The 24,258-nt window shown below is 36.5% G+C and overlaps 1 protein-coding gene across 1 annotated transcript in view; it reads right to left on the bottom strand.

Annotated features, from left to right (window-relative positions):
* The window catches only part of LOC150097132 (uncharacterized), a 53,653-nt gene that overhangs the window by 18,088 nt on the left and 11,307 nt on the right, over positions 1–24,258 (bottom strand). Inside the window, exon 2 of the mRNA XM_090407267.1 lies at positions 482–607. Coding sequence (XP_090263393.1) covers positions 482–607 — 126 coding nt within the window. The remainder of the gene's footprint in view (positions 1–481; positions 608–24,258) is intronic.

Genomic DNA, 24,258 nt, shown 5'->3' with positions numbered 1-24,258 from the left:
TTATACAGTTCATATCGATGTATTTGAAGTGCTACACGTCCCGAATATTCCTCTCATGTAAGTAGAGTGAATAATGAGTGTTCTTTGTTTAGTGGCTACTGGAAGTAACACTACTGGAATAAATGTTATCAAAATACGTATCATGTGATTATGGTTTATATTGAAGAATATATATTTTTTTGTCAGTGATTAATAGAACGCGAATCTTCATAATGTCATAATGCAGCACAGTGGACATTCATCTTGGGGTGTCTACAAGTGTCTATAAATATACAAAGGTGTCTATAAATACAAGATGATGACAGAAGAACGTTGTCTTCTGTCATCGGCTTGTATTTATCTTTTATCCTTTTTTTATCTCTTTCAGAAATTATTAAAAAAACATTATGATCTCCAAAATCGTCCTAAGAAATATATAGAAAAATTCCTTTATCAGAGCAAAGAATAAATGTGGAAGTCTGCTATGAGTAAGATTTCTTACCTGGACGTGAGTATGATCAACGTGGCGCATTTGCTCATGTTGCTGATCTACAATTTGGGAAAGGACACAGGTCGTCAGGAATAAGAAAGCCAAAATGATTATAACAGCACTAGAACTTATGGTATGCTGAAAGAACAAAACAAAACATGATTCAAATTATGGCATTTCTGTTTTACATTATTATTATTATTACATGACACCTCCCAGGAGTCCAAAGACTCATCGAGGGAGGGCACCTACTCTCAGCTCTCCGTCCCCCAACTCATTCTACCAACTACAGTGAACCAACACCATCTACTGCCAATCACCACCACTAGTATTTCGACAGACAATCACAAACATCCATACGCAAGGCAGGATTTGAACCCGCAGCCTTTTGGCTGGAGAGCGGATATACTAACTGCTCAGTCAACCACGCCGGCATTGACGTTCACAAAAAAGTTTATTCATATATACGCTACGCCTTTTATTTTCCAAAGGGTAGTAACTAACTTTCAAAAACACGTAACAGCTAATCTCCATCTTTAGCTACCACAGATCGTTGGCCCAAGGCTACCAATGATTTTTAATAGGCATCCATCCTAGTGGAAGGTAAGCCAGACAACTGCCGCCATTTCATGATCTCTAAGCCTAACATTTGATAAAGTTGTGATCTCTGGGCAATTAATTCATCTGCCATCTAAGAAATTTTAAAATGTTAACACAATGTAATGAACGCAAGACCAATCACATGAAGATGCAGATGCATCCATTAGTGCAGGAGTTACCACCCCTATTCCCGCGGGCACTTGGCGCTTGCCAACATATCCAGAGGTTCCCTCTCAGCCATATATAATCCTCTTTTATTCTATTGATTTTATTGCGGGAAATCAATTGGCGAGAGATCCGTTGGCGGGAAACTAGCGCGGGAAGATCCTGCGTAAAAAGTCGTCTGCTTTCAGTATGTTAACAGCAGTTAGACAATCTTTCTTTTCAAAGTTTACTCTGCAGTTATTGGGTTTTAAAAAGTTATCGTTCTCCCCTAAAAGGAATGTGGATAGTAAAAAAAAAAAGAAAAGAAAAGAAACGTAAATATCAAATGAATGGGGAGAAGTTTTCTGTTTTGTTAAAATAAAAGACAAATGCGTGTGTTTGGTAGATGGCACTTCTGTTGCAGTTATGAAGAAACATAATGTGGAGCGGCATTTCAAGACTAATCACTCCTCGTTTGACCACAACTGTTCTGTTAATTATGAACTGAGAAAGAAAAAAGTATGTGAGCTAAAGTCAAAACTTACATCTCAACAGTTAGTTTTTATTAGACCAATAGTAAAGCTAAAAGTGCCACCATTGCTTCTTGTAAAATTACTCACTTAGTCAAAAGGAAAAAAACCACATCAGGATGGTGAATCGATAAAAGAGGCATTTCATGCACGAGCAGATTCTTTATTTAAGGGCTTTAATAATAAACAAGAAATTAACGGCATAATTTCTTGTTTGACATAAGACACAACCAGTGGTGTGCCTCAGGGTTCAGTCCTTGGGCCGTTATTGTTCAATCTATACATTAGCAACATCAAGAAGGGTCTATCATCAGATGTGCAATTCTTTGCCGATGATGCGAAGAGAGGCAGGGCAGTCTGGGATGCTACTGAATTTCGAGCCTATTTAAATCACTTAAGTGATTTAAATAGGCTCGAAATTCAGTAGCTCGAAATTTGGACAAACAAAACTGGCTGTCAGTTTAATGTTGTAAGTGTAAAATGCACTTTCGCGTGATTACAGTTCCAGCGGCATATTATATTAGCGGGGTTATGCTACAAGAAACTGAAGAGGCCAGGAATCTTGACGTATTGGTGATTACGAATTTGAAGTTCAAAGGTCACATAGCAATAGTTGCAAATGCACCCCAGAGGATAATTGCGTTGTTGAAGCGAACCTTGACATGTAAGGAAGTCATTTTACCTCTTTATAAGGCTTTGATAAGACAACGCTTCGATTATTGTGCGCAGATCTGGTCTCTCGGTTTTTATAGAAAGGGTGCAAAGACGAGTTACAAAGATTATATCCGGATTATGGGATTTAGATTATGAGGACAGATTGCGAGTATGTGGATTACAGACTCTGGTTAACAGGAGAAAGAGGGGTGATATGATAGAGGTCTATACACTTTTGAATGGGTGTTATAGCATTTCAAATGATGAAATTTTTCATTATATGGATGGTGGGGAGAGAACACGGGGACATAAATGGAAGTTAAATTTATTTGCAGTCAAGAAAGGGGGGTAAGAGCTAGGTTTTTCTCCCAGATAGCAGTGAAAGAGTTGAAAAATTTGCCTTTAGGGGTAGTGAGTGCATCTAGTTGGAATGAATTTAAGGGAAGGTATGACAGCTGGTTTGGGTGATAGCCTCCCTCGATGAGTCCTTGACTCCCTGGAGATCTCAGATAATAATAATAATAATAATAATAATAATAATAATAATAATAATAATAATAATATCAGCCTTGCAGTTTTGAAAAAAAAAATCACAAGGTGATTGAGCTTAGTTTCCCTTGACATGCAAGCCCAACTGAAAAATGATTTAGGAAAATGTGAACACTTATCGCTGCAATTTGATGAGTCAACAAATAAATCAGATACAGTGGAATTGACTATTTTAGTAAGAATGGTATCTGAAGGCTTTTCTGTTAGGGAGGAGCTGTTAAAATGATTGTCCATGAATGGTCAAATAACAGGAATGGAAATTTACCGCACATTTAAACAATACATCGGAACAATAGATTTCCCTCTAAGCAAGTTGGCAGCGTTCACCACTGCTGGAGCCCCAGCATGATGGGTACTTCCAAAGGATTTATTGCTGTTTGCAAGGAGGACAAATCATTTCCGATCTTTACGTCACACCATTGCATTATTCATCAAGAAGCATTGTGCGGTAAAGTTCTCTCCTTCGGTCACCTTATGAAAACAGTCTCTAAAAATAATAAACTCAATTAGAGTCTCTCCTCTAGAAAACCGCCTCTTTAAATCTTTCATCGAGATTACCGACGATGTAACTAAAAAAGATCTTATTCTTCTTTCCGAAGTTCGCTGGCTAAACCAAGGAGAAGTACAGGGTGGCCATAAATTAACTTTCCCTCTTTGGAGGTATCTGTAGCTAAAACTAATACACAGAATGAAACCATGTTTTTTATTGAGACTTTCGAAGGCATAGGGAGATGAATTCCGCGAAAAAAAGATTTAGTACCAAAAGTCGCCGATATGGGAAATTTTGGAGCTGGAGGAGCCGAAAGCAGTCAAATATTTGCAGTAAACGCAGGTTAAAAGGATTATACAAATTTTACTGCGCGTACTTGACAGTAGCGCCACCAATTCCACTTAAAAAGGGATGGGAACGTTCAGGCAGTTATTCGAATGACTGACGAATTGTGCTTAATATGCGTCCTACCTTGCCTCAATGTGCTTTACTTGTTAAGTTGTTTTACCTTAAATAGTGCAATACTGTAGCGGCCCTTCGGGAATTTAGAAGACTTCATAACCTGCGTATAGGTCCTATACGCAGGTTATTCCATTTTCCTATGTCAGCTGTAGCACTGAGAGCACTGAAATTAAGAAATTTGAACCAGTGAACCCCGATTCTGATGAATAAAACATTATTTCCTGTGAAATCACTACATTAATTTCTGTCTCTCTCAAGGGTGTTGTTTTAGTTTAATTATTATTATTATTATTATTATCATTGTAACACGCCACATATCCAGCTGGAATGAGTGACGCGGCTGTCGCTTACACCGTCCAATTGTTATTATTCAATTTTATCTGCCTTTAATGTAATTATCCGCTTGTTTTTGTTCCTCCAGCGCCAAAATTTCCCCTATCGGCGACTTTTGATACTAAATCTTTTTTTCGCGGAAATCGTCTCCCCGTGCCTTCAAAAGTCTCAATATAAAATGTGGTCTCATTCCGCTTATTGGTTTTAGCTAGATGCCTCCAAAGAGGGAAAGTTATTTTGTGGCCACCCTGTACTTTCAAGATTTTCGATTGAAGAGGTAAAAGAATTTCTCAATTCCAAATAACAGAACTGTGAGCAGGTAAGTGAATTGGTTAATGGATTTGGGATTCCTTAGGGATATCGTAGAAAAATTTAATTTTCTAAACTTGGAACTCCAAAGAAAGGATAAACACATTGCGATGATGATAAGTTAGATCAGATCCTTCAAAGAGAAGCTAACGTTGTGGATATTTCATTTGGAGCGGAAATTTCTCAATCATTTCCCAAATCTGCAGAAAATGATTGACAACAGAGAGTTTGTCCCGCAGTTCAGCACCTTTGAGCCAATGGTATCGTTTTTTTTTAATTTTCTCCGAAGACCTACGTGTGATCGAAATTGATGAACTCACTACAAACTTTAACAATGCAACAACGGAAGTAGAACTGGAAATTTTACATCTCAGGAATGATACCACATTAAAGTCATATAAAGGTAATGAAAACGTTTGGAAGTTGGTGGATAAAGAAAGATTTCCTGTTTTAAAAAGTTGTGAGTACAAGATAACATCTTTTTTGGATCATACTTGTGCGAGTCATTTTTTTCCACCATGAACATCATAAAATCTAAGTACAGATCGCATTGTTTGCGAGCAGCAACATCATCTTATATTCCCTAACTACGAAGGACTTGTCAGTGATATGCAACTCCTGCATTAAGGCAATTAAATGATCGGCACATATGTGAGTGACATTACAGACATGGTGTCAATGCATATGATGCACGCATAGCAAACATACAACACGAGAGTAATCTTGGATTAGAAAAGCTGCTAAACTGCACAAAAGGAAAGTTAACGATACATGGAATCCCAATGATCAAACGCATGGATAATATGTCTGATAATCCGACATTTGTTTCTCTTCAACGTAAGTAAATTTAGTAAAACCAACACACCATCGCGCAAGTTCATGCGATATATCTTGAAACTCGCATCGATGTAGACTTGAACTGGAACAGTCACATAAAACCATTTCAAAATAAACTTATAAGTTAACTATATTACTCGTCAGTACATTAAAACACTACGTATTTCAACCATTATGTGAAAACTATAATTTTACATGTACAAAAACGTAAAATGCCAAAACTGATTTTCTTACAAAAAAGAGGCGTCACATTTGTCCATTAGTGCAATTCAGTACACCTACAGAGTCATGTTTAAACATGGTGTCATTAGTAACTGTAGAATTACTAAAATAGCATAGCAGATGACAAGAATAATCTTGAACCCTCAATGTACAGGGTGTACAAATTTCTGTGATAGTTCGACATGGTTAAGTTTACTTATTTTTCTTAAAAATTCATCTGTTATTTGCCCAAACTGAAATATTGTCAGGTTTTATATTTTTGTCCTCTAAGGCAGTGTTTCTCAACCTGTGGTCCGCGACGATGGGACAGGTGGTCCGAAGGCAGACTTAAATTAATTAAATAAATATATATTTTTTAATTATCCAAACAAAACAAATTCAAACTGAATAAGTAAGTAAAAATTATCGAAATCAAATAGAGACTTAAAAAAACCAACAAATGCGTCAGAATGTTCAAAGGCAGAAGCAATAAATTATATTGTTATTCACTTCACTCGTCTTTTATTATTCATCATTCTGTCGCCCAATTTGTAGCGGCACAATGACGAATAATAAAAGGGGGTGAAGTGAACAACAATATAGTTTTATTGCTTCCGCCTTCCCATGCTTTTCAGGGACATTACATCATGGGAGAGATAGAGTTTCGGCCATGGTTCTATTAATAGCAAGGCACGGGAATCCTCCTATCTCTTATGTTTGAGCATAGCGAAAACAGGGAAACCTCATTCTATCGGGGAAAATTTGCTGCTTCCAGCTATAAAAGATGTGGTAAAAATGATGTTTGGCAACAAGTTACTGAAAGATGTTGATTTGATTCCTCTTTCGAATAACACTGTCGGTCGCAGAATTAATGATATGGCAGGTGACGTAGAATCTCCCTTAATCGAAAGAGTTAAGAAGAGCCCTTTTTATGCGTTGAAAATAGAACGAGACTACTGATGTTACAAATGATGCGCAGTTAATAGGCTACGTAAGATTTGCGCATGATAACATTCATGATGATATTCTGTTTGTAGATCTTTGCCATCCCGAACAACTGGAGAAGAAATATTTCACACTCTCAATAATTGCATGATACACAAAGGGATCCAGTGGGAAAAATGTATAGGCTTCTGTTCGGATGAAGTTCGCGCCCTTACAGGTAGGCGTAATGTGGTTGCTTCTTTGATCTTAGAAACAGTAGCTCCGGATGCATTGTCATGTCCGGATGCTCCAAAGGAATGTCACCAGAATTTAAAACTGTGCTATACAACGCTGTCAAACTAGTTAATTTTATTAAGGCTCGACCGTTAAATAACAGGTTATTTTCAGTACTCTGCTATGAAATGGGCAGTGAATATACACAACTTTTGCTTCATTCTGAAATTCGCTGGCTTTCCAGGGGCAAAGTACTAACAAGGTTATTTCAATTAAGGCACGAAGTTTTATTATTTGTAAATGAACGTAATTCTGATTTTGCATCACTCCTTGTTGACGAAGCATAGTTATCAACACCATCCTATCTTTCAGACATTTTTTCAAATTAAATGAACTAAATCTTCCCCTTCAGGGAAATTCTTTAACTGTTCTTGATGTCTACGACATAATAAAGGCATTCCAGAAAAAAATGGTTTTATGAATTAATTATATAAAAGACAGAAAATTTGCACCTTTTCCAACATTGGAATCCTTTTTAGTGGAAAATGATATTTTTGTTCGTTCTGAGTTTCTGGAATTAGAAGAATTTCTAAATTACTACACAGAATTGTGGACAGACAAATATTTAAAAAAAGACAACTGGCAAACAATTAATGAAAATGAAAAGGAAATAACTAAAGAAGAATTAGAAATCAGCCTGAAAAAAACAAGAAACAGAAAATCACCTGGAGAACATAAACTAGGTTCAGAACTATATAAATATGCAAGAACTACTTCAAAGAAAGACTCTTATTATTTTTAAATAAAATTTATTTAACTGGTATCCCCCAATAGAATGGAAAAAAGCAATTGTCATTCCTATCTTTAAAATAGGTAATAGAGATGATCCTAAAAAGTATAAAGGTATCAGTATATTAAATTCCTGTTACAAAATATATAGCAGAATCTTAAATAGCAAACTAATGAAATATTCCGCAAACTTTATTTTAGAAGTACTGAATGGATTTAGAAAAGGACGATTATGTATGTATAGACCCAGCCTTTTGCCTAAAATTAATCATAGAGAAAAGAAGAGAACAAAATTTAGAAACACATATTACATTTATTGACTTTGAAAAAGCATTTGACAAAGTTAAAAGAAACATATTATTTAACATATTAAAAGAAAGACAAATATCAAATAATATCCTAAAAGCTATCACAAGTATATATGAAAATAATCAAATACGAATAAGATTAAATCACGAGTTATCATATAAGAGAGAGATAAAGAAAGGGGTCCGACAGGGATGTCCCCTCTCAGCAACTTTTTTTAATATCTACTTAAATGAAATAATAATAAAATGGAATAAAAATTTACATCAAGGAATTAAACTTTCTCCTACTGTGAACTTAAAGAACTTAAACACTCTCCTTTTTGCAGACGACCAAATAATAATTACAAATTCTGAAGATAACTTACAGAAAGCTATTTTAGATCTAAATGAGATAGCCAAAGATTATGGTATGATAATATCAACAGAAAAATCAAAAACTATGGCCTTTACAGGACAAGATCCAGCGAGAACTAAGATAGTAATAGATAACAAGATCTTAGAACAGGTGAATTCATTAAACTACCTAGGATGTATGATCACATATGAAAATGAAAAAGATATAAACGTAAAAATTGCAAAATATTTAAAAATAACAGGTGTAATTAACTCTATATTTAAACGAAACCTAGTTCAAAAACAAACCAGATTAAAAATATACAATACATTAGCCCTACCAGTCTTAATGTATGGAAGCGAAATCTGGACAAGACAATGAAACAAAAAAATAAACAAAGATTAACAACAGCAGAAATGAAGTTTATGAGAAAAACTGCAAAGTATACTCTATTAGATCACAAAAGAAATGAAGAAATTATGAAAGAATTAAACCAAGAATCAGTAATAGAAAAAAATTAAAAAATATAAACATAAATGGATGGAATACGTTCAAAGAATGAAAACAGAAAGATTACCAAAACAAGCCTTAAAGTACAAGCCATTAGCGAAAAGAAAACCAGGACGTCCTCTTAAACGATTCAACGATGGCTTCTAAGGCCGGAACAGGCCATACTAGGCCTAAATCCTTGATAGGCATGATGATGATGATGACGTTTCTGAAAAGGGTTTGTGACCACCTCAAAACTGCAAAACTGGTTCGCGATCCATTTCAGGCTTGCAGTCACGAGAACGACATTTCGTTATCGAAAAAGGTACAATTAATTGAGCTTTCAAGTGGCAGTGGACTTAAAATGCAATTCCGTGATCTTGGTTTGGCTCGATTTTGGATCTCACCTTTAGTGAGAAGTGAATTTCACGAATTATCTGAAAAAGCATTGAAAATCGTCATGCAGTTTTCTACAATCTTTGTGAGAAAGGATTTTCATCGTTTCTACAAATAAAAACAAAATACAGAAATCGTCTTGTGTGTGTGTGTGTGTGTGTGTGTGTGTGTGTGTGTGTGTGTGTGTGTGTGTGTGTGTGTGTGTGTGTGTGTGTGTGTGTGTGTGTGTGTGTGTGTGTGTGTGTGTGTGTGTGTGTGTGTGTGTGTGTGTGTGTCGATCTTCGACTAAAGTTGACCAATATTGAGCCAGATATCCAGCAACTCTGCAAGGGCCGAGAAGCCCAACCATCTCATTAAAAGGAAGTAGTAACATAATTAGATCATATTATTTATTTGTTTAATAAAAACTAAAACTTTGTTCAAATGATGATACACCTTTAATCGTTTACTTCCCATTTAATTAATTATGTTTCCATATGTATTCAAAACATGCATTCAGTTTTATTATGTTATAAATGGCACAGTTTTTCCGAAATGTTGGTAATTCTTACTTAGGTTTTTAAAAAAATTACAAAAAGTCAAAACGACGTACAGGGAAATCAATTAAAACACCGTGTTTATTTTTGAAGTAAACCTTTACTTCCAACATTCTAAAATGTTATTTTTCTTGCTTTTCTGTTCGCAAAATCGTCGATGACATTGTCGAAGTCTATTTTATCATTGTTTTATAGACGGTATGGCAAGATTTCTTGAACGCCAAACAATTGCCGCCCGGGGCGGATCGTCCCCACTCCCTCCAGCTACGCCTCTGTAACTTAGTGGTCCGTAGAATTGTTTTAGGTATTTTATTGGTCCTTGAGCTTAGAACGATTGAGAAACGCTGCTCTAAGGTATTGTTAACTGCATTCATCCACCTAGATTTTTATCTTTCTAGGTATTTTTTCAAATACATGTTTGGCTAATCCATCTCCATTCTGTTTAAGTGACCATGCCACTTTAGATTACATTAGATCTGCTGTAACATTCTTGAATATTAACAATATCAAGTTCCTTCCTGATATCTTCATTTTTAATATGATTCTTCCACTGATGCCACAGGGAATGACAGTTCGAGTGGTTTTTAAAAGAAGTTTATATGAAGATAGGTTGGTTGGATTTCTACCCAGTGCAGATATGGAAGTTTGAAATTTTAAATCCTTACTCTGAAGCTGAAAAATCAATTAGGCAAATCAAGAATCGAACACCACTAAAGCTCTTGCGATAGTTGCTCAACACGCTAGTCCTATAGACGAATTCCTTGGTTGGGCGAGTTCGATCCAGATGATCGAAAATCTGTCGGAAAATGCTAAGAAAAGTCAGTCATCATGGAAATAAAAACAAAAGAAGACACGAAAGCATATTTCGCGTCTTCACTCAACAATTAACTGTGGATATTCGCCAAGTATCTGCTTTAAGACTGCTGAAAGCGCGTTATTTTGAATTGGTGATTAAGGGCCCTTTCTGGTAGACTTCGGTGTAAATCAATAAATCCTTATCAATCAAGAGCATTATGGTAAATTGAAGAGCTATTCTGTCATTGTTCCTTCCCACCAACTCTTCACAACTGCATGAAAAGTCAGCGCATTTCTCATTGCGTTAATCTTCACTTTCACTGGGCAGAGTAGAACTTGAATAATTAATAATAAGAAGAAAATCAATAAAGCCTTCTACTTCCATAGGGAGTAAGCGAGACCGTTTAGCTCGGGTCATAGATCGACTAACTCGGGAACTGATCAAAGAAAGGGTTAGAAAAAGTTACTTCAGCGGCGATTGGAAACTAACTTTGAATGTCTTTCTTCGGGTGGCCTACAGCTATGGATGCTAACATCGCCATCACAGGACTATACAGACCTTTCTTTTTTTTTTTCCTATTACTACTGCTACTAGTACTACTACTACTTACTAATACTACTAATACTACTACTACTAATAATAATGTTGTTCAGCAGAGCATGAGCTCTGTTTAACAGTTTATTGTTCCTAATGTATTTTTATACTCCTGTAATGTGTGCAATGTACGTCTTTCAGTTTAGCATACTCTTATGGGCCTTTTGTAGAGTGCTTTAGTTTTCGAAATGTCTGCTTTCAAGTGGCGGTTTGTTTAACATCTGGAATGCAGGAGATTCAAGTGATACACTTAGTTAGCTGAGATCTTGTTATCTGATACGTGGGTTTGTTGTCTAGTTGCACAAAGTGTGTGTTTCAGAAAAGCTGTGTGATGGTTTCTTGTAAAGGTGTCGCCCGTTTCTATCTTACACTAGCCCAGTGCACTACGAATTAAGTTGGCTTCATCGCTCTTCTTTTAAAATATCAGATTCACAACTCTTCTTCTTCTTCTACTACTACTAATAGTAATATAAATTAAATTAAAGATATCAAGAAATTAAATTTTGTGTTATCCTTTATCCAATCTAAGCAAATTTTGTGTGTGTAGTATCCTCATGACTATGTTACTTGTATATAGACGCTAATGACTTCATATCGATTGCTGTAGTATCCCATAATGCAAAGTGCACATCCTTTCAGGTGTGTATTATGGGAAAGGCCACTACCCAGACCGGTTTCGAACTTTTCTGGGGTCTCATGCATAGCGGGGATACTATAGGAAATTAATGTGAAATCGCTAGTTTCTATATTCAAGTAGCTTAGATGTGAAGATGCTTCAAGTGTAAACTCTGTTTGCACTTAGATAAAGGTTAAACCAAGAATATAATTTCTTAGCATCTTTAGTTTAATTTATAATCAAATGAAAAATCTTTCTACTACTACTATCTGTTTTACGTAGTGTTTGTATATAGCAGTTTCACCAAAGATTTTGATCTATATATTATGTAAAGCGCGAATAGCCTGTGCATGATGTCACCACATTTGGCCCACTGAATTAGAAATCTTTAAGCAGATAAACGTCACTTAGCATAAATGCAAAATACTTGGTCACGTGCATCACCACATGTTCTAGGCAACCATTTAAGAATGCTTCTGGTCAGTAATCGTCAATAGTGTTGATCACACTATTGACGATCAGACAATGGGAGAAACAAAGGATCTTTTGAAGTTCGATAAAGGGCTTATCATGCGCCCTTCTGGCTGAAGCCATGATTTTGATAACAACAGAACTGACTGGTTTCTCCTGAACTATCCCAAGTGTTTAATCAAGAGAAAAATAACCCACATGGCTTGTCTAAAAGGCATCACTGTGGTCCTAAGACAGACTGTCAGGAACTCGATTGTTATCATCTGAAAAGGCTTGTATGGACAAACAGAAGTTGTGTGCAGCAATTGATCAAGCATTTAATGAAGGCTGTTCTTGATCCATATTTCACCGAAATATGTGCTGGGTATTGAAGAGGATCATGGCAGTTGGATGCCTATACGGGAACCACTGATTTCTGCTGAGAACCAGAAAGTTTGTCTACAGTGGTGTCAGGAACACCGTGGCTACACACTGGAAGATTGGTAAAAAGTTGTGGTCCAAGGAGTCACGGTACAGTTTGTTCTGTACCGACGTAGGTAGAAGGTTGACGGGTTTCCCCATGAAGCAATGATCTAATCCTGCCTTATGAACAGAACGCATACTTCTAGAGGTAGTGCCATGGGGTGGGGCATGTTCTGTTTGCACAAAACGGGTCCCCTAATATTGCTGGAAGGTCGGGAGTCCTACAAGGCATATCTGAACATTGTTGCCAATGAAATCCACCCTCTAATATTGAATTTGTATCCAGAAGATGAAGGTTGTTTCACTGACTTCAATGCTACTGTCCATCGCGCAATGACAGCGACCTCCACCATCTTCACTAGCTACTGCAAAGCCTGGCTCTGAAATTGAGAATGTATGGGACATGTTAGAAAATCAGATCCGGGAGCACCGTCTTATTCCGTCAAATCTGAGCCCGTTAAAGGACCATCTCATAAACGCCTGGTATGTTCTAGTCATAGATACAGTCCAACACCTTGTGAAATCTATGACAAACCGCATATGTGCTGTACTTCGGGCTAAAGGAGGTCCAACACGGTATTAAAAAAGTTCATAATTGATTGGCTGGTATGTGTATTATACATAGCAGTTATCTCAACAAGTGGAAGCAATCTCAAATCCAGCCTATTCCAAAACATGGAAATAGCAGTGTTCCATTAAATATCCGACCAACTGCTATCACCTCAGTCCTCTCCAAAAATAATGGAGACGGTTATCAACTGCCAACTTTTGAACTACCTAGAGGGCCATCAATTAATCAGCGAACACTAGTATGGATTCCGCTATTCAAGGTCCATGGTTGATCTCAGCCTACATCACCCACCACTGGAAATGAGCAATGGAAAGGTTCAGTGAAACGGGTTGTCGCTCTTGATATTTCCAGAGCTTTTGATTGTGTCTGGCATCGAGGCCTGCTAAGCAAGCTGCCATCCTTTGGTCTCCCCACCACTCTGCGTAATTAAGTTGCCGGCTTGCTCTCTGGTCAATCACTGCGTGTCATGGTCGATGTTTTCCGCTCTTCGAGCTTTACCACCAGTGCAGGAATACTTCAGGGGTATGCCCTATCACGTATCCTCTTTCTCCTGCACACAAACAATCTACTCTCAATCACCACCAATTCTGTCCAAAGCTTTGCACACGATATTAATCTGCATTCATTCTACTCATTTGACAAACCACGGTGTATTTTTATCCCATTCATCAACCCAGCTCAGATTCCTTACCCTCAGTAATCACTAGACACGATTCAGATCTCTTTGCTTGGTCTAACGTTAACCTCCATTCTTTCCTGGCATAAATTTCCTCACATCAAAGGAGTCCTTAGCATCCAAGAAACTTGGCATCCTCTTTCCTTCAAGAGACTATTTTACACTCAACCAACTCTTCACTATACTCAAATCCCAAATGCGCCTAGACGCATTTGGGATTTGTGTTGATATAGTGTAGAGTACTACTCACATGTTTAGGGGTGGAGTACCTAAAACTTCTCTAAAAATTCTTAACACTGTCCAGAGGAGAGCAATTCGGCTCAAAGACGCTTCATCTCTTACAGATTCCATTCAACCTCCATCTCACAGTGCATCAGCACTTCGTCTCTTCTACAAGTACTTCGATAATCATTCCTCCACGGAACTGGCAACCATCATTTCCTTCACTTTCTGTTACACTGGTTCATAGAAGAGCAGCGGCCGCCCAGCACCCTTTTGGTGTGTTTGCAATTCCATCTACTTTCGTTCTCTGGATCAGCCTACCACAAGCAATATTTCCAAATTTCCAAACAGACAATCCTGTAACTCTTCAAAAAAAAAAAAAAAAAAAAAGCCAACAAACTTCGGACTCCAGCAATCAAAGAAGCAATGGCTTGTTTGACTGCTGGAGCGGACACCACAGCTGAATTACCTGCGTATTGGATTATATTACTAACCAGTTTATTCATAAGAGGTAATCTTTTCCAATACGCAGGTAATTAAGGGAAGGGCCACTACCCAGACAGGTTTCGATCTTTATTGAGGTCACATCAGTGGGAGCCAGACCCAGAGGTGGTGATGCTAAGGAGAAAGCAATGGAGAAGTCATATTTACCTATACGAGTTGCCAAAAATCCAGAGTAATTTAATAATAAGGTGAGACATCTTTTGTGAACTCGTATAGGTAAATATGACTTCTCCATTGCTTCCTCCTTAGAATCACCACCTCTGGGTCTGGCTCCCACTGACGAGACCTCAATAAAGGTCGAAACCCGTCTGGCCCTTCCCTTAATGCATAGCATTATACATGTCCGCAAAGAGATGTGCTTCGCATTATGGGAGATACTGAGACAAGGAGTGATGAGAGCTTGGTCCACCTGAGTCCACGAGTTGCCTCAGTCCTGAAGAAACTTCAGGGGCAAACTTTGATTGCTTACACTTGGATAAAGGATTAAACTAAATTTATTGTAGTCTAACAAAGTGGGAAAAAACTTCCAACGTGTTTTGTTTTGTTCTGTAGATAGCTTTTAAACAATGGGGACAGAATCTTAACTTTTCCAGCGTATCCTAGTTTTTATAATATAATATATATGGATGCGTCAGAAACCTAAATGATGCTGTGTGTGTTGGGGGATAACTCGAAATTTTTCTGTATATCACATTGAGTTTATTAAGAATGACCCACTCTATGCTTTGCTTGATAATGGGCGATGTAGCTATAGGTATGTAGTTGCTTACTGCATGCCCCCCCAATTTGTTTACATGTTTTATTTAATTATCGTTTTTATATGTTTAATTATATGTTTATTTAATTTTAGTTTCACAAATATTGTACGGTGTCCTGACAATGTTTATGTAACTGCAAGTTTTCAATTTGGTAGAGAGAGGGAAAACGTCGGTTTAGACTAACATATCATAACGTCGATATGGTCAGTCTTTTTTATAATACTGTAATAATGTAAACTTTTTCTACAATACTTTTGTGATGCTAAACATTTATTTTGTTGTGTGCGCGATACCAGTGCAGATATGTAAAGATAACAAAAAATGATATAAATAAAATATTAATTTGGATGATACCTGTTAGTTTTACCTAAACGTATAAGGCTCTGTTGACGTCAAGGGGAATACAAATCAAACTGAAATATTTTTTTTAAAAATATTGAAATGCTGTTAAATGCAAATATCAGTTTTTGAAGTTTTTCAAAGACTGTCTATCTGTTTTTATCTATTTCAGTTTTTTTTTTTAATGTCCCCATTTAAACACATTAATAAGTTCACACCTAGAGACTTCGGACACAAATGTAATTAACCCGATTTTGTGGGATAAGTCGGGTGCATTACAAAAATATATAGTTTGAAGAAGCTGTCTCTGATTGCCTAAGGGTGGAGATTGGCTGCCCCTCAGTCTCCAGATATTAGTTAGGCTAAAACCGCCTGACATTGTTAAATAAAAGGCGTTAGCCGATTTTGTATGCATTATTATTTACAATTTTAATATTTTTACATTGCATTATTATTAATAATATTATTATTTAAATTAAGGGGATATTAAATCCCACATAGTTTTAAAACCGAATAAGAAACTCAAAGATTGGAATCAGAGAGTTTCATGCCGAATATAGTAACTATAAACGTATCGGCGACTACTAGCGTAAGCTAAAGCACGTAGTTCAAGTACGTAATACAAACTAGGACAACTCGTTGCAAAGGTGGAGAAAGTTCTGATCGCTATTCTTAGGTATTTTCCATAATGTAAAACCACATTTCCTAGGAAATGTATGCTGTTATTACATTATGGTGGGGAGGTCACTACCCAGACCGGTTTCAGCCTTTTTTTGAGGCTTCATCAGTGAGTAGCTAGACCAAAGTATAACGTTTATAGTTACTATATTCGGCATGAAACTCTCTGATTCCAATCTTTGAGTTTCTTATTCGGTTTTAAAACAATGTGGGATTTAATATCCCCATAAATATTAAGATATTGAAAGGGTAATGGTAGAAGAGTGGTAGTAGTATTTCAAATGATTGGACATTTTTATATTTTTACTTTATATCTGCATATACATATATATTTATATCTTTATTTCATACTTACAGTTGAATTAGTTCCACAGAAACCAAATAGACACCGTAACTCACAAAAGAAAAACGAATAAAAAAGAGAAACAACCACATGAGAAAGACAAGTCAGATAAAATGATACAGAGAGATATTTATTATTATTATTATTATTTAACTTGATAAAATATGCATTGGAAGATAGGCAATAAAAGACTATTTACACATATTTTAAGAATATATATTACAGAGAGAAAAAAAGGATTTCCCTTTCGGATATACAACAGGAAGGAGGAAAAGTGGAAGAGAGGATTTATCTCTTTATTAAAAAAGTCAACATTACATTTCAGAATCACTCTTAGTTATCTTTCTGTTGAACTGAATTGATTGTCGTCGGCAATCTACAGGGTGTCCCAAAATTCACGCAAGATTTAAATTTAGCCCCACTTGTGCGGTAAAGTATTGCCAACGAGAAAAAAAAGACAGCGTGACAGTTCAGGGTTATTAAAAATGACCACACACAGCGAAGAGAGTTCGTTGAATGGATGCTTATTTTTCGAAAAAAATCATCTTCAGCGATGAGGCTCATTTTCATCTTGATGGCTTCGTTAATGGACAAAATTTCGCATTTGGGGTTCAGAAAATCCACGAGTGATTGTTGAGAAACAAATGCATTCACAACGTGTCACTGTTTGGTGTGGATTTTGGGCTGGAGGCATCATCAGTCCATTCATTTTCGAAAATGCGGCTGGTAAGGCAATAACAGTTAAGTGCACGCTATCGCGACATGATAATCGAGTTTTTTGTGCCTAAATTGCAAGATATGGATGTGGACGACATGTGGTTTCAACAAGACGGTGCCAGATGCCATACAGCCCGAGAAACAATTCAATTACTGCATGAGTCATTTACTGGTCGTGTAATTTTCCGTTTGGTGATCCGAATTGGCCACCTAGATCATGTGACTTAAGAACGTTGGACTTTTTTCTTTGGGTTTTTTTTTTTTTGAAGTCTAAGGTTTATGCCAACAAGCCCACGACCACCCACGCCTTGAAGGAGGAAATTGAGCGCTGTATCAACGAAATTCAGGCACATTTATGCATAACGGTGATGGAAAATTTCGACAAAAGAGTGCGTATGTGCCAGCAAAGCCGTGGAGGCCATTTACCCGATATGCTATTCCATGCATAACCCTATACTGTATACTTTATGAATCAATAAGAAATTACAATTTTTAATTAAAAACGTGTGTTTTCTATCAAAATTACTTCTTGCGTGAATTTTGGGACACCCTGTAGAACAGGGTACCAGTTGGATTCTACTCCTCTGTGAATTTCGCAACATTTTTTGTTTCTTTGTAATAATCAAGTTCCAGTGAAAGCCTGCTTTGTAGATTGACGTAGGCTATGAGGGTTTGTGCCGATTCGGTAATGGATGGGTGCTGGCTATTTCTTGTGTATTTTAGGTAGAAGCTGTAAATGACGGCCTTAGCGCAGATGAAGAGGAAATTGCATATTCTGTCTGTTTTCTTCTGTATGGACTAAAGACCAGTAGTCTTCTTGGCTGTGTGCGTACTTACAGGTGTTAGTATTCATCGCTTTGTTTGCAGGATAGGTTAGATATGTGTGTTCCAAGGTACCTGAAACGTCGCTGAAGAGACACAGGTCAAATGATCTAAGTTGAAATTTTAGAGCTTAGTAGGAGTTGACAAGATGTTATGCCATAGTTTCCACTGTATGTTGGAATCTGGTTTGGCACACTTCGATTTATATGGAAGATCCCACTGAAAACTGAGTGGCATGTGCAGCTTCGTAGATGAGAGGGTTAAGGATGAATATAGGAAGGAAGAGGTTGGAGAGAGATTGTCATGAGGAAGTGGTATATTTTCTTGTAATTGGAAGGAAGAATTGGAAGTGAGGCTTCAGATGATACAAGATAAAAGATGGGCACCCCACAGTTTCTAGAAGGAATATGGATTTCCTGAGGTGTAACGATATCTGGGAAGTTTTTATAATAGTAGCTTGCATCGGTTTATGTTGCTTTTCAGTTTTTAGGTTTTACAGTGAAATGCAAGCGAGTGTTTTCCCCTTTAGTGTCTGGGTCAGTAGATCCACTATGATTCTTATTCATGCTCAGCTGTGAGACTTGTTATGTTTCTGTTCTAAACCAGTGGTTCTGTAAGTGCAGCTGACTCTGTGTTAGTGTGTGTGATGAAGTTTTGTATTTTTCCACCGCTGTAGAGCATCTCTGTACAAATGAGGTAGTTTATAGTTTAGGAGGTGATGGCACAGAACAGGCCATTCGGAGGATTGTGGAAAGTACAAGATACATGGCGAGAGAGAGAGAGAGAGAGAGAGAGGTGTATGTAACCAAAGATAACATTCATTGTTGTAGAAAAATATCTACGAGTATAACAGCTAAGGATTGTAATGACAGCGATCCTTCAGGATAGTTTGAGTAACATTTTGTGGGCAAAGAATAATGGTATTTCTCTTTGTGAGGAACTCTGTGGAAATTGATGATGCCAAGTATGGAGGAGTTATGGTTGATAGGGAATGGAAATTAAAGACCATATTACAAAAATAGGTAAAACGGTACAGATGATCACTTGGAAACTCAAAAATACTCTGACTAATAGGGATAAAGAAATCAATTCCTTCTTATAAGGTTCTGATATGTCCACGTTTGGACTATTGTGTTCAGGTGGGGTCGTCTATATTTCTTGGAGATGTGGAGGTGACTGAGCGAATCTAGAGACGGGTAACAAAGATGGCACGAACTATGGAATGTTCCCATAAGAGAATAGATTGAAGATTTATGAAGATTGGCAGATAAAAAGAAGAAAGAAAGCATCATGGAACATATAAGCTGCCAAACGGGTTCTATAAAATGGAAGTAGGAGAAATGACTTTCGTTGCGGGGTGGGAGGGAAGGAAGAAGAAGAAGAAGAGATTATCATTGGAAGATGAGTAAGTCTGTAGTTAGCAAGGATGTGAGATTTAGATTGCTACCAATGTGGTGATTGAGCAGAATGGGTGTTGACTGAGGTGGCTGTCAGTGCTTCGTCGGCGATAGTTCGTAGTGAGATTTTGGATGCACTGTGGGAGGCATCGTTGGTATATTGTGAATAATGTTTGGGGGACCTCCTGAGATGAGTCGTTGGACTCCATGGAGATACCCGTTTAACAACGACATTAATAATAATTATATAATAAGATATTGTTATGTTGATTACATAGATTATGTGAGATGGATGTTATTGTGATAACAAGATTGTGCACTGAATGGCTTTATAGTTTCCCCACCATTCAAAGGTAGAATAAGCCTCTTCTTTGAAGAGAATATAATAATAATAATAATAATAATAATAATAATAATAATAATAATAATAATAATAATAATAATAATAATAATAATAATAATAATAATAATGATCCCAGCTGGTAATATTATTTCAATATCCATCAAAAAGTGCTCAGAATTCGATTAAACCAATTAGGCGACATTTAAATTTAAGCAACGACATTTTTTTAAATGTTACACGTGTAATTTATGCATATACAGATTAGTAATATTTCAGACAACGTTGAAAATATCTACGGAGAGAATTCTGAGATTCTTGTACGCATAATTTTGAGATGTAATTGATATTGTCCGTGCTGAAATGTTCCGTCATGTATTTAAATAGCCAACACGCACCCATTATTATCTCCCGTGCGTGCAGAATAGCAAAGGGCAACCCTCGAGTGCTTTAATATGTTATTTCATTCCCGCACAGTAGATTAGAAAACGAAACCAATAGTAATCTTACTGCCGGTTTCATATCCAAAAAAATGACCTCGGATAATACGGCACTTCGGCAAACGAACATTTGGATAAGTCAGTGTATTAATTGCATTTATTATTTATTTTTCAGTCTATGGATACGGTTGATCCTAGAAAGCGATAGGAATTCATTTCGTATTCATTAAATTAGATTTATATGAAGCCGGTCGTGAAAGGTCTTTAAGCCTAACAAGCAAGGAGGAAGATGAGAAGAGATTCAACCAATATATTAAGTTAATTATTTTGTAATGAATCTGTTTAACCTTTTATTGTACTTCCTCATAGATCATTGCTAATTCAAGTCATTTATTTTCTAAAGAACTTCCCGATTAAAGACTAATGATAAGTTCAGGTTACTTAACATTATAGCTGAAATCTTTTGGCAATACAAAATGTGCCCATAAACGTAATAATAATGCAAAAATAAAATAAAACCGTTTGCATGTTTTGATGTCGTTCACAAAAATTAATACTAAAAGTAAAAATGATGCCGTTAGGATAAGTGTGTGAAACTTTAACGAACGTATTGAGAAAGTGAACTTTCTTTGAGTAGCCCTACTCGTTAAATTAGCGTGGGAAAGGGAAATTAATCACGTGATTTTTGGTTTTATTAGAAATAATTAACTACAATAGTAGTCATTTATGTTTTAAATTTACACGCTATATACAAAAACGTTCAAAGAACATCTCGTTTGTATTTTAAATCTTTATTATTTATTATTTTATTATTTTATTATTTTTTAAATCTTTATTTGCTTCAATCACAACCCAACACGACCTCTAGAATCCGAGGTACAAGAAACACAAATTACTTCTATCATGTTATAAGAATAAGAATGCGAGAGATTATTCAAAGAAGTTGGACAACCATTTTTTCCCTTCCATGTTACAAAAACGTAACATGTAGAGGGAAAAAAAAACTGAGTGAATAGAGGGAAAGAAGAAATATAAACTTGTCACAGACACATAGAAGATTTTTCATTCTGTGCGCAAACGCTAACTTCTTTTGTCGTGATGCCTTTGGATAAGTATGCCTTGCATACTTAATCACTCTCCGCCTAGTTCAATAGCTTTTTAAAGATGACCCGTGCCCAAGGGGAAAAAGGAGATTAATTAATCATTTTAATTGACTATGTGGTTGACCGAGTGGTTTGGGTATCCGCTTTTTAACACCATTCCAATATTTGAATTTCATTGCGCATGGGTGTTTGTGAATGTCTTCGGGTTGAACTTTATCTACCAGAGCAGGTTAACAACCTCGCTTGCTAGACTTCAGGAGTTGCTTGAAAAAATGTTTGGCTTCTTATCAAGTCCTTAGTGAAACCATCAATACTAAAACGTACTCAGGTGCATAAAAGTTTCGAGGATGATTACCTAATACATCACATTAACATAAAAATAATACTGTTAATTAAGTATCGACCACCTTAAATAATTACTGTTTATTATATACCTATAATTGTTGATTGTTTAGTAAAGCTAATTAATATTAAGACGTTAATAATTTGTTAACCCACTAAATGAACACATATGGAAGCACTTTTCATTATTAGGCATTGCTTGCATCTAGTGGCATTTTTAAATTTACTTTAGTTCAAACATTTCTATATCAGTTATGACTTCGACGCCACCTGCTTTAAACATGAATTTGAAAGGTAAATCATGAACTTAGACGTTGTTAAAGGATATACAGTATCTAGTGACCTAATCTAAATGATATACGTTTCATTCTTTCAGTAAGATATGTTTGCAAATAATAGAAATGCTGTCAAGTATGACGAAAGAAATAGCACTGCAAAAGGAACCATCTCAAGGTGTTGGGTTTCACAGAGTTCTAGGAAGAGAGACAAGGATCACGCTTGTCAGTTATAGTTGAAGAAAGAGATGAGTATCTTTTTATGTAGAATACATATTTCTAAATTCATATTTATCAAGAAAAATTTCAATTTCTACTTTTCTAAACACAATAAATACAAGACGTTGAAATTTTTTATGAAATAAAAGCATGTCGGTATACAGACAAATCGGCCCTTCAGGACACGCGCAATTTAAAGACAAAAAAAAAGAAAAAAAAGAATACTAGTTGTGGTGGTGGTGGAGGTGGGAAAGTTTGAATAATAAATAGAGTAGGAGTCAAATGGACGTGTAATCTCATTAAGCAAGAGATTCGTAAGAAAAAGATGATGGGCTGATGAAGAAGGAAAATACTGCGTACATAAGGATGATATCAGTTATGATAATTATAAGCAGCAGTTTAGAATAGTCGCAACTGTTGTGTGGAAAGCAAAGTCTGTGTATGAAAAGAAACTGGCTCTGCGTGCTAAAGACAATCCATAAGAATTCTGTCGATATCCTGCAAGTAAAGGAAGGAATGAATATGAAAGAATAACTCTTCTAAATGGAGATGGCGAGAGGGTAAGAGATGCAGAATAGGTTGTTCAACTAACCAGTGCCCATTTTGTTAAAAGTTATCAACCTGGTGTATGCAACATTGGGCTCACTGCTGCCTCTTCACTGAATGAAGAAACGCAGGTGTATGAGGATAAGGGACTAGAGCTGTTGCAAAAACTGAATAAGAATTCAGCAATAGGAACTGATGGGATATCAGCAAGTATGAAAAAGAGTTTTCAGCCGTACTGCCTATTCCTTTGACCAGGTTGTTTAATATGAGTCTCAGAACAGGGAAGATTCTGCAGAAATGGAAAGAATGTATTGTAATTCCATTGCACAAGGGTGGCGCAAAGACCGTCGTATCCAACTGTCGACCAATTAGTATCTCAGGAGTGGTGTTGAAGATTTTGGAAAAATTAGTTAATAATGTTACCATTCAACTAAACAAGGGGAATGGATACACAATCATACTTTTCTATTTTGCTAAGGATTTTAACAGAATATAGAATGGGAAACTGTTGGATAAATTGGAGAATATGGGTTGGGATTATAGAATATTAACGTAGATAAGAAACAGAATGAGTGACTGGTAGATATCAAAAAGCTATATGCTGATGATGGAAAGATCGGTAGGGTAATTAGGAATGCCACTGATATGCAGTTCTTGCAGATTGATTTGAAAAGGCTGGAAAATGGGCATGGGTATGTCAGTTCAATGCCTATAAATGTAAAGTCATTCACTTTGGCGTTATTAGATATCCAATTTTGTATTATATTGGTGGAATTATGATAGAAGAAATAGGGATATTGGAGTGTTGGTAGATAGGAAGTTGATGTTCGGGGGCCATGTAGCAAAGATTGCAGATACAACTCAAGAGATAATTGCAATGCTGAAACGAACGTTCACATGTAAAAATAAGGATGTTATTTTGCCTCTTTACAAGGCCTTGATAAGACCTCACTTGGATGGTCTTCTGGTTTCCGTTGAGATTCTGATGTAGTGGAGAGAGTGTGCAAAGGACAGTGTTGTTTAACATGATATGAGGATTGCAGAATACTGATTATGAAGACAGATTGAGAATTTGAAGATTGCAGACAGGAGAAAAAGGGGTGATATGATTGAGACTTACAAACTTCTAAAAGGGTCATACAGGATTTCGATTGATGGAATTTTTCAATTTATGGAGGGTGGGGAAAGGACAAGACGGCATTCTTAGAAGCTGAGAACAATTGCCGCTAAGAAGGGAGTGAGAGCTAGATTTTCCTCTCAGAGGGTGGTGCGTGATTGGAATGGATTGGCATTGGATGTTGTGAGTGCAAGCAGTGTAAATGAATTCAAGAATAAGTATGATAGCTGGTGTGTGCAGTATGTGGTCTCCCTCTATGAGTCCCTGACTTCATGGAGGTATCTTTTAATAATAATAATAATAATAATAAAGTTTTTCAACT

This window comes from Typopeltis vanoorti, chromosome 17 (genome assembly GCF_054136105.1).
Source record: "Typopeltis vanoorti isolate ZY-2024b chromosome 17, IOZ_Tvanoo_1.0, whole genome shotgun sequence".
Taxonomy (NCBI): Eukaryota; Metazoa; Arthropoda; class Arachnida; order Uropygi; family Thelyphonidae; genus Typopeltis; species Typopeltis vanoorti.
The sequence above is the reverse complement of the archived record's forward strand: the minus strand, read 5'-3'. Positions and strand labels throughout refer to the sequence as shown.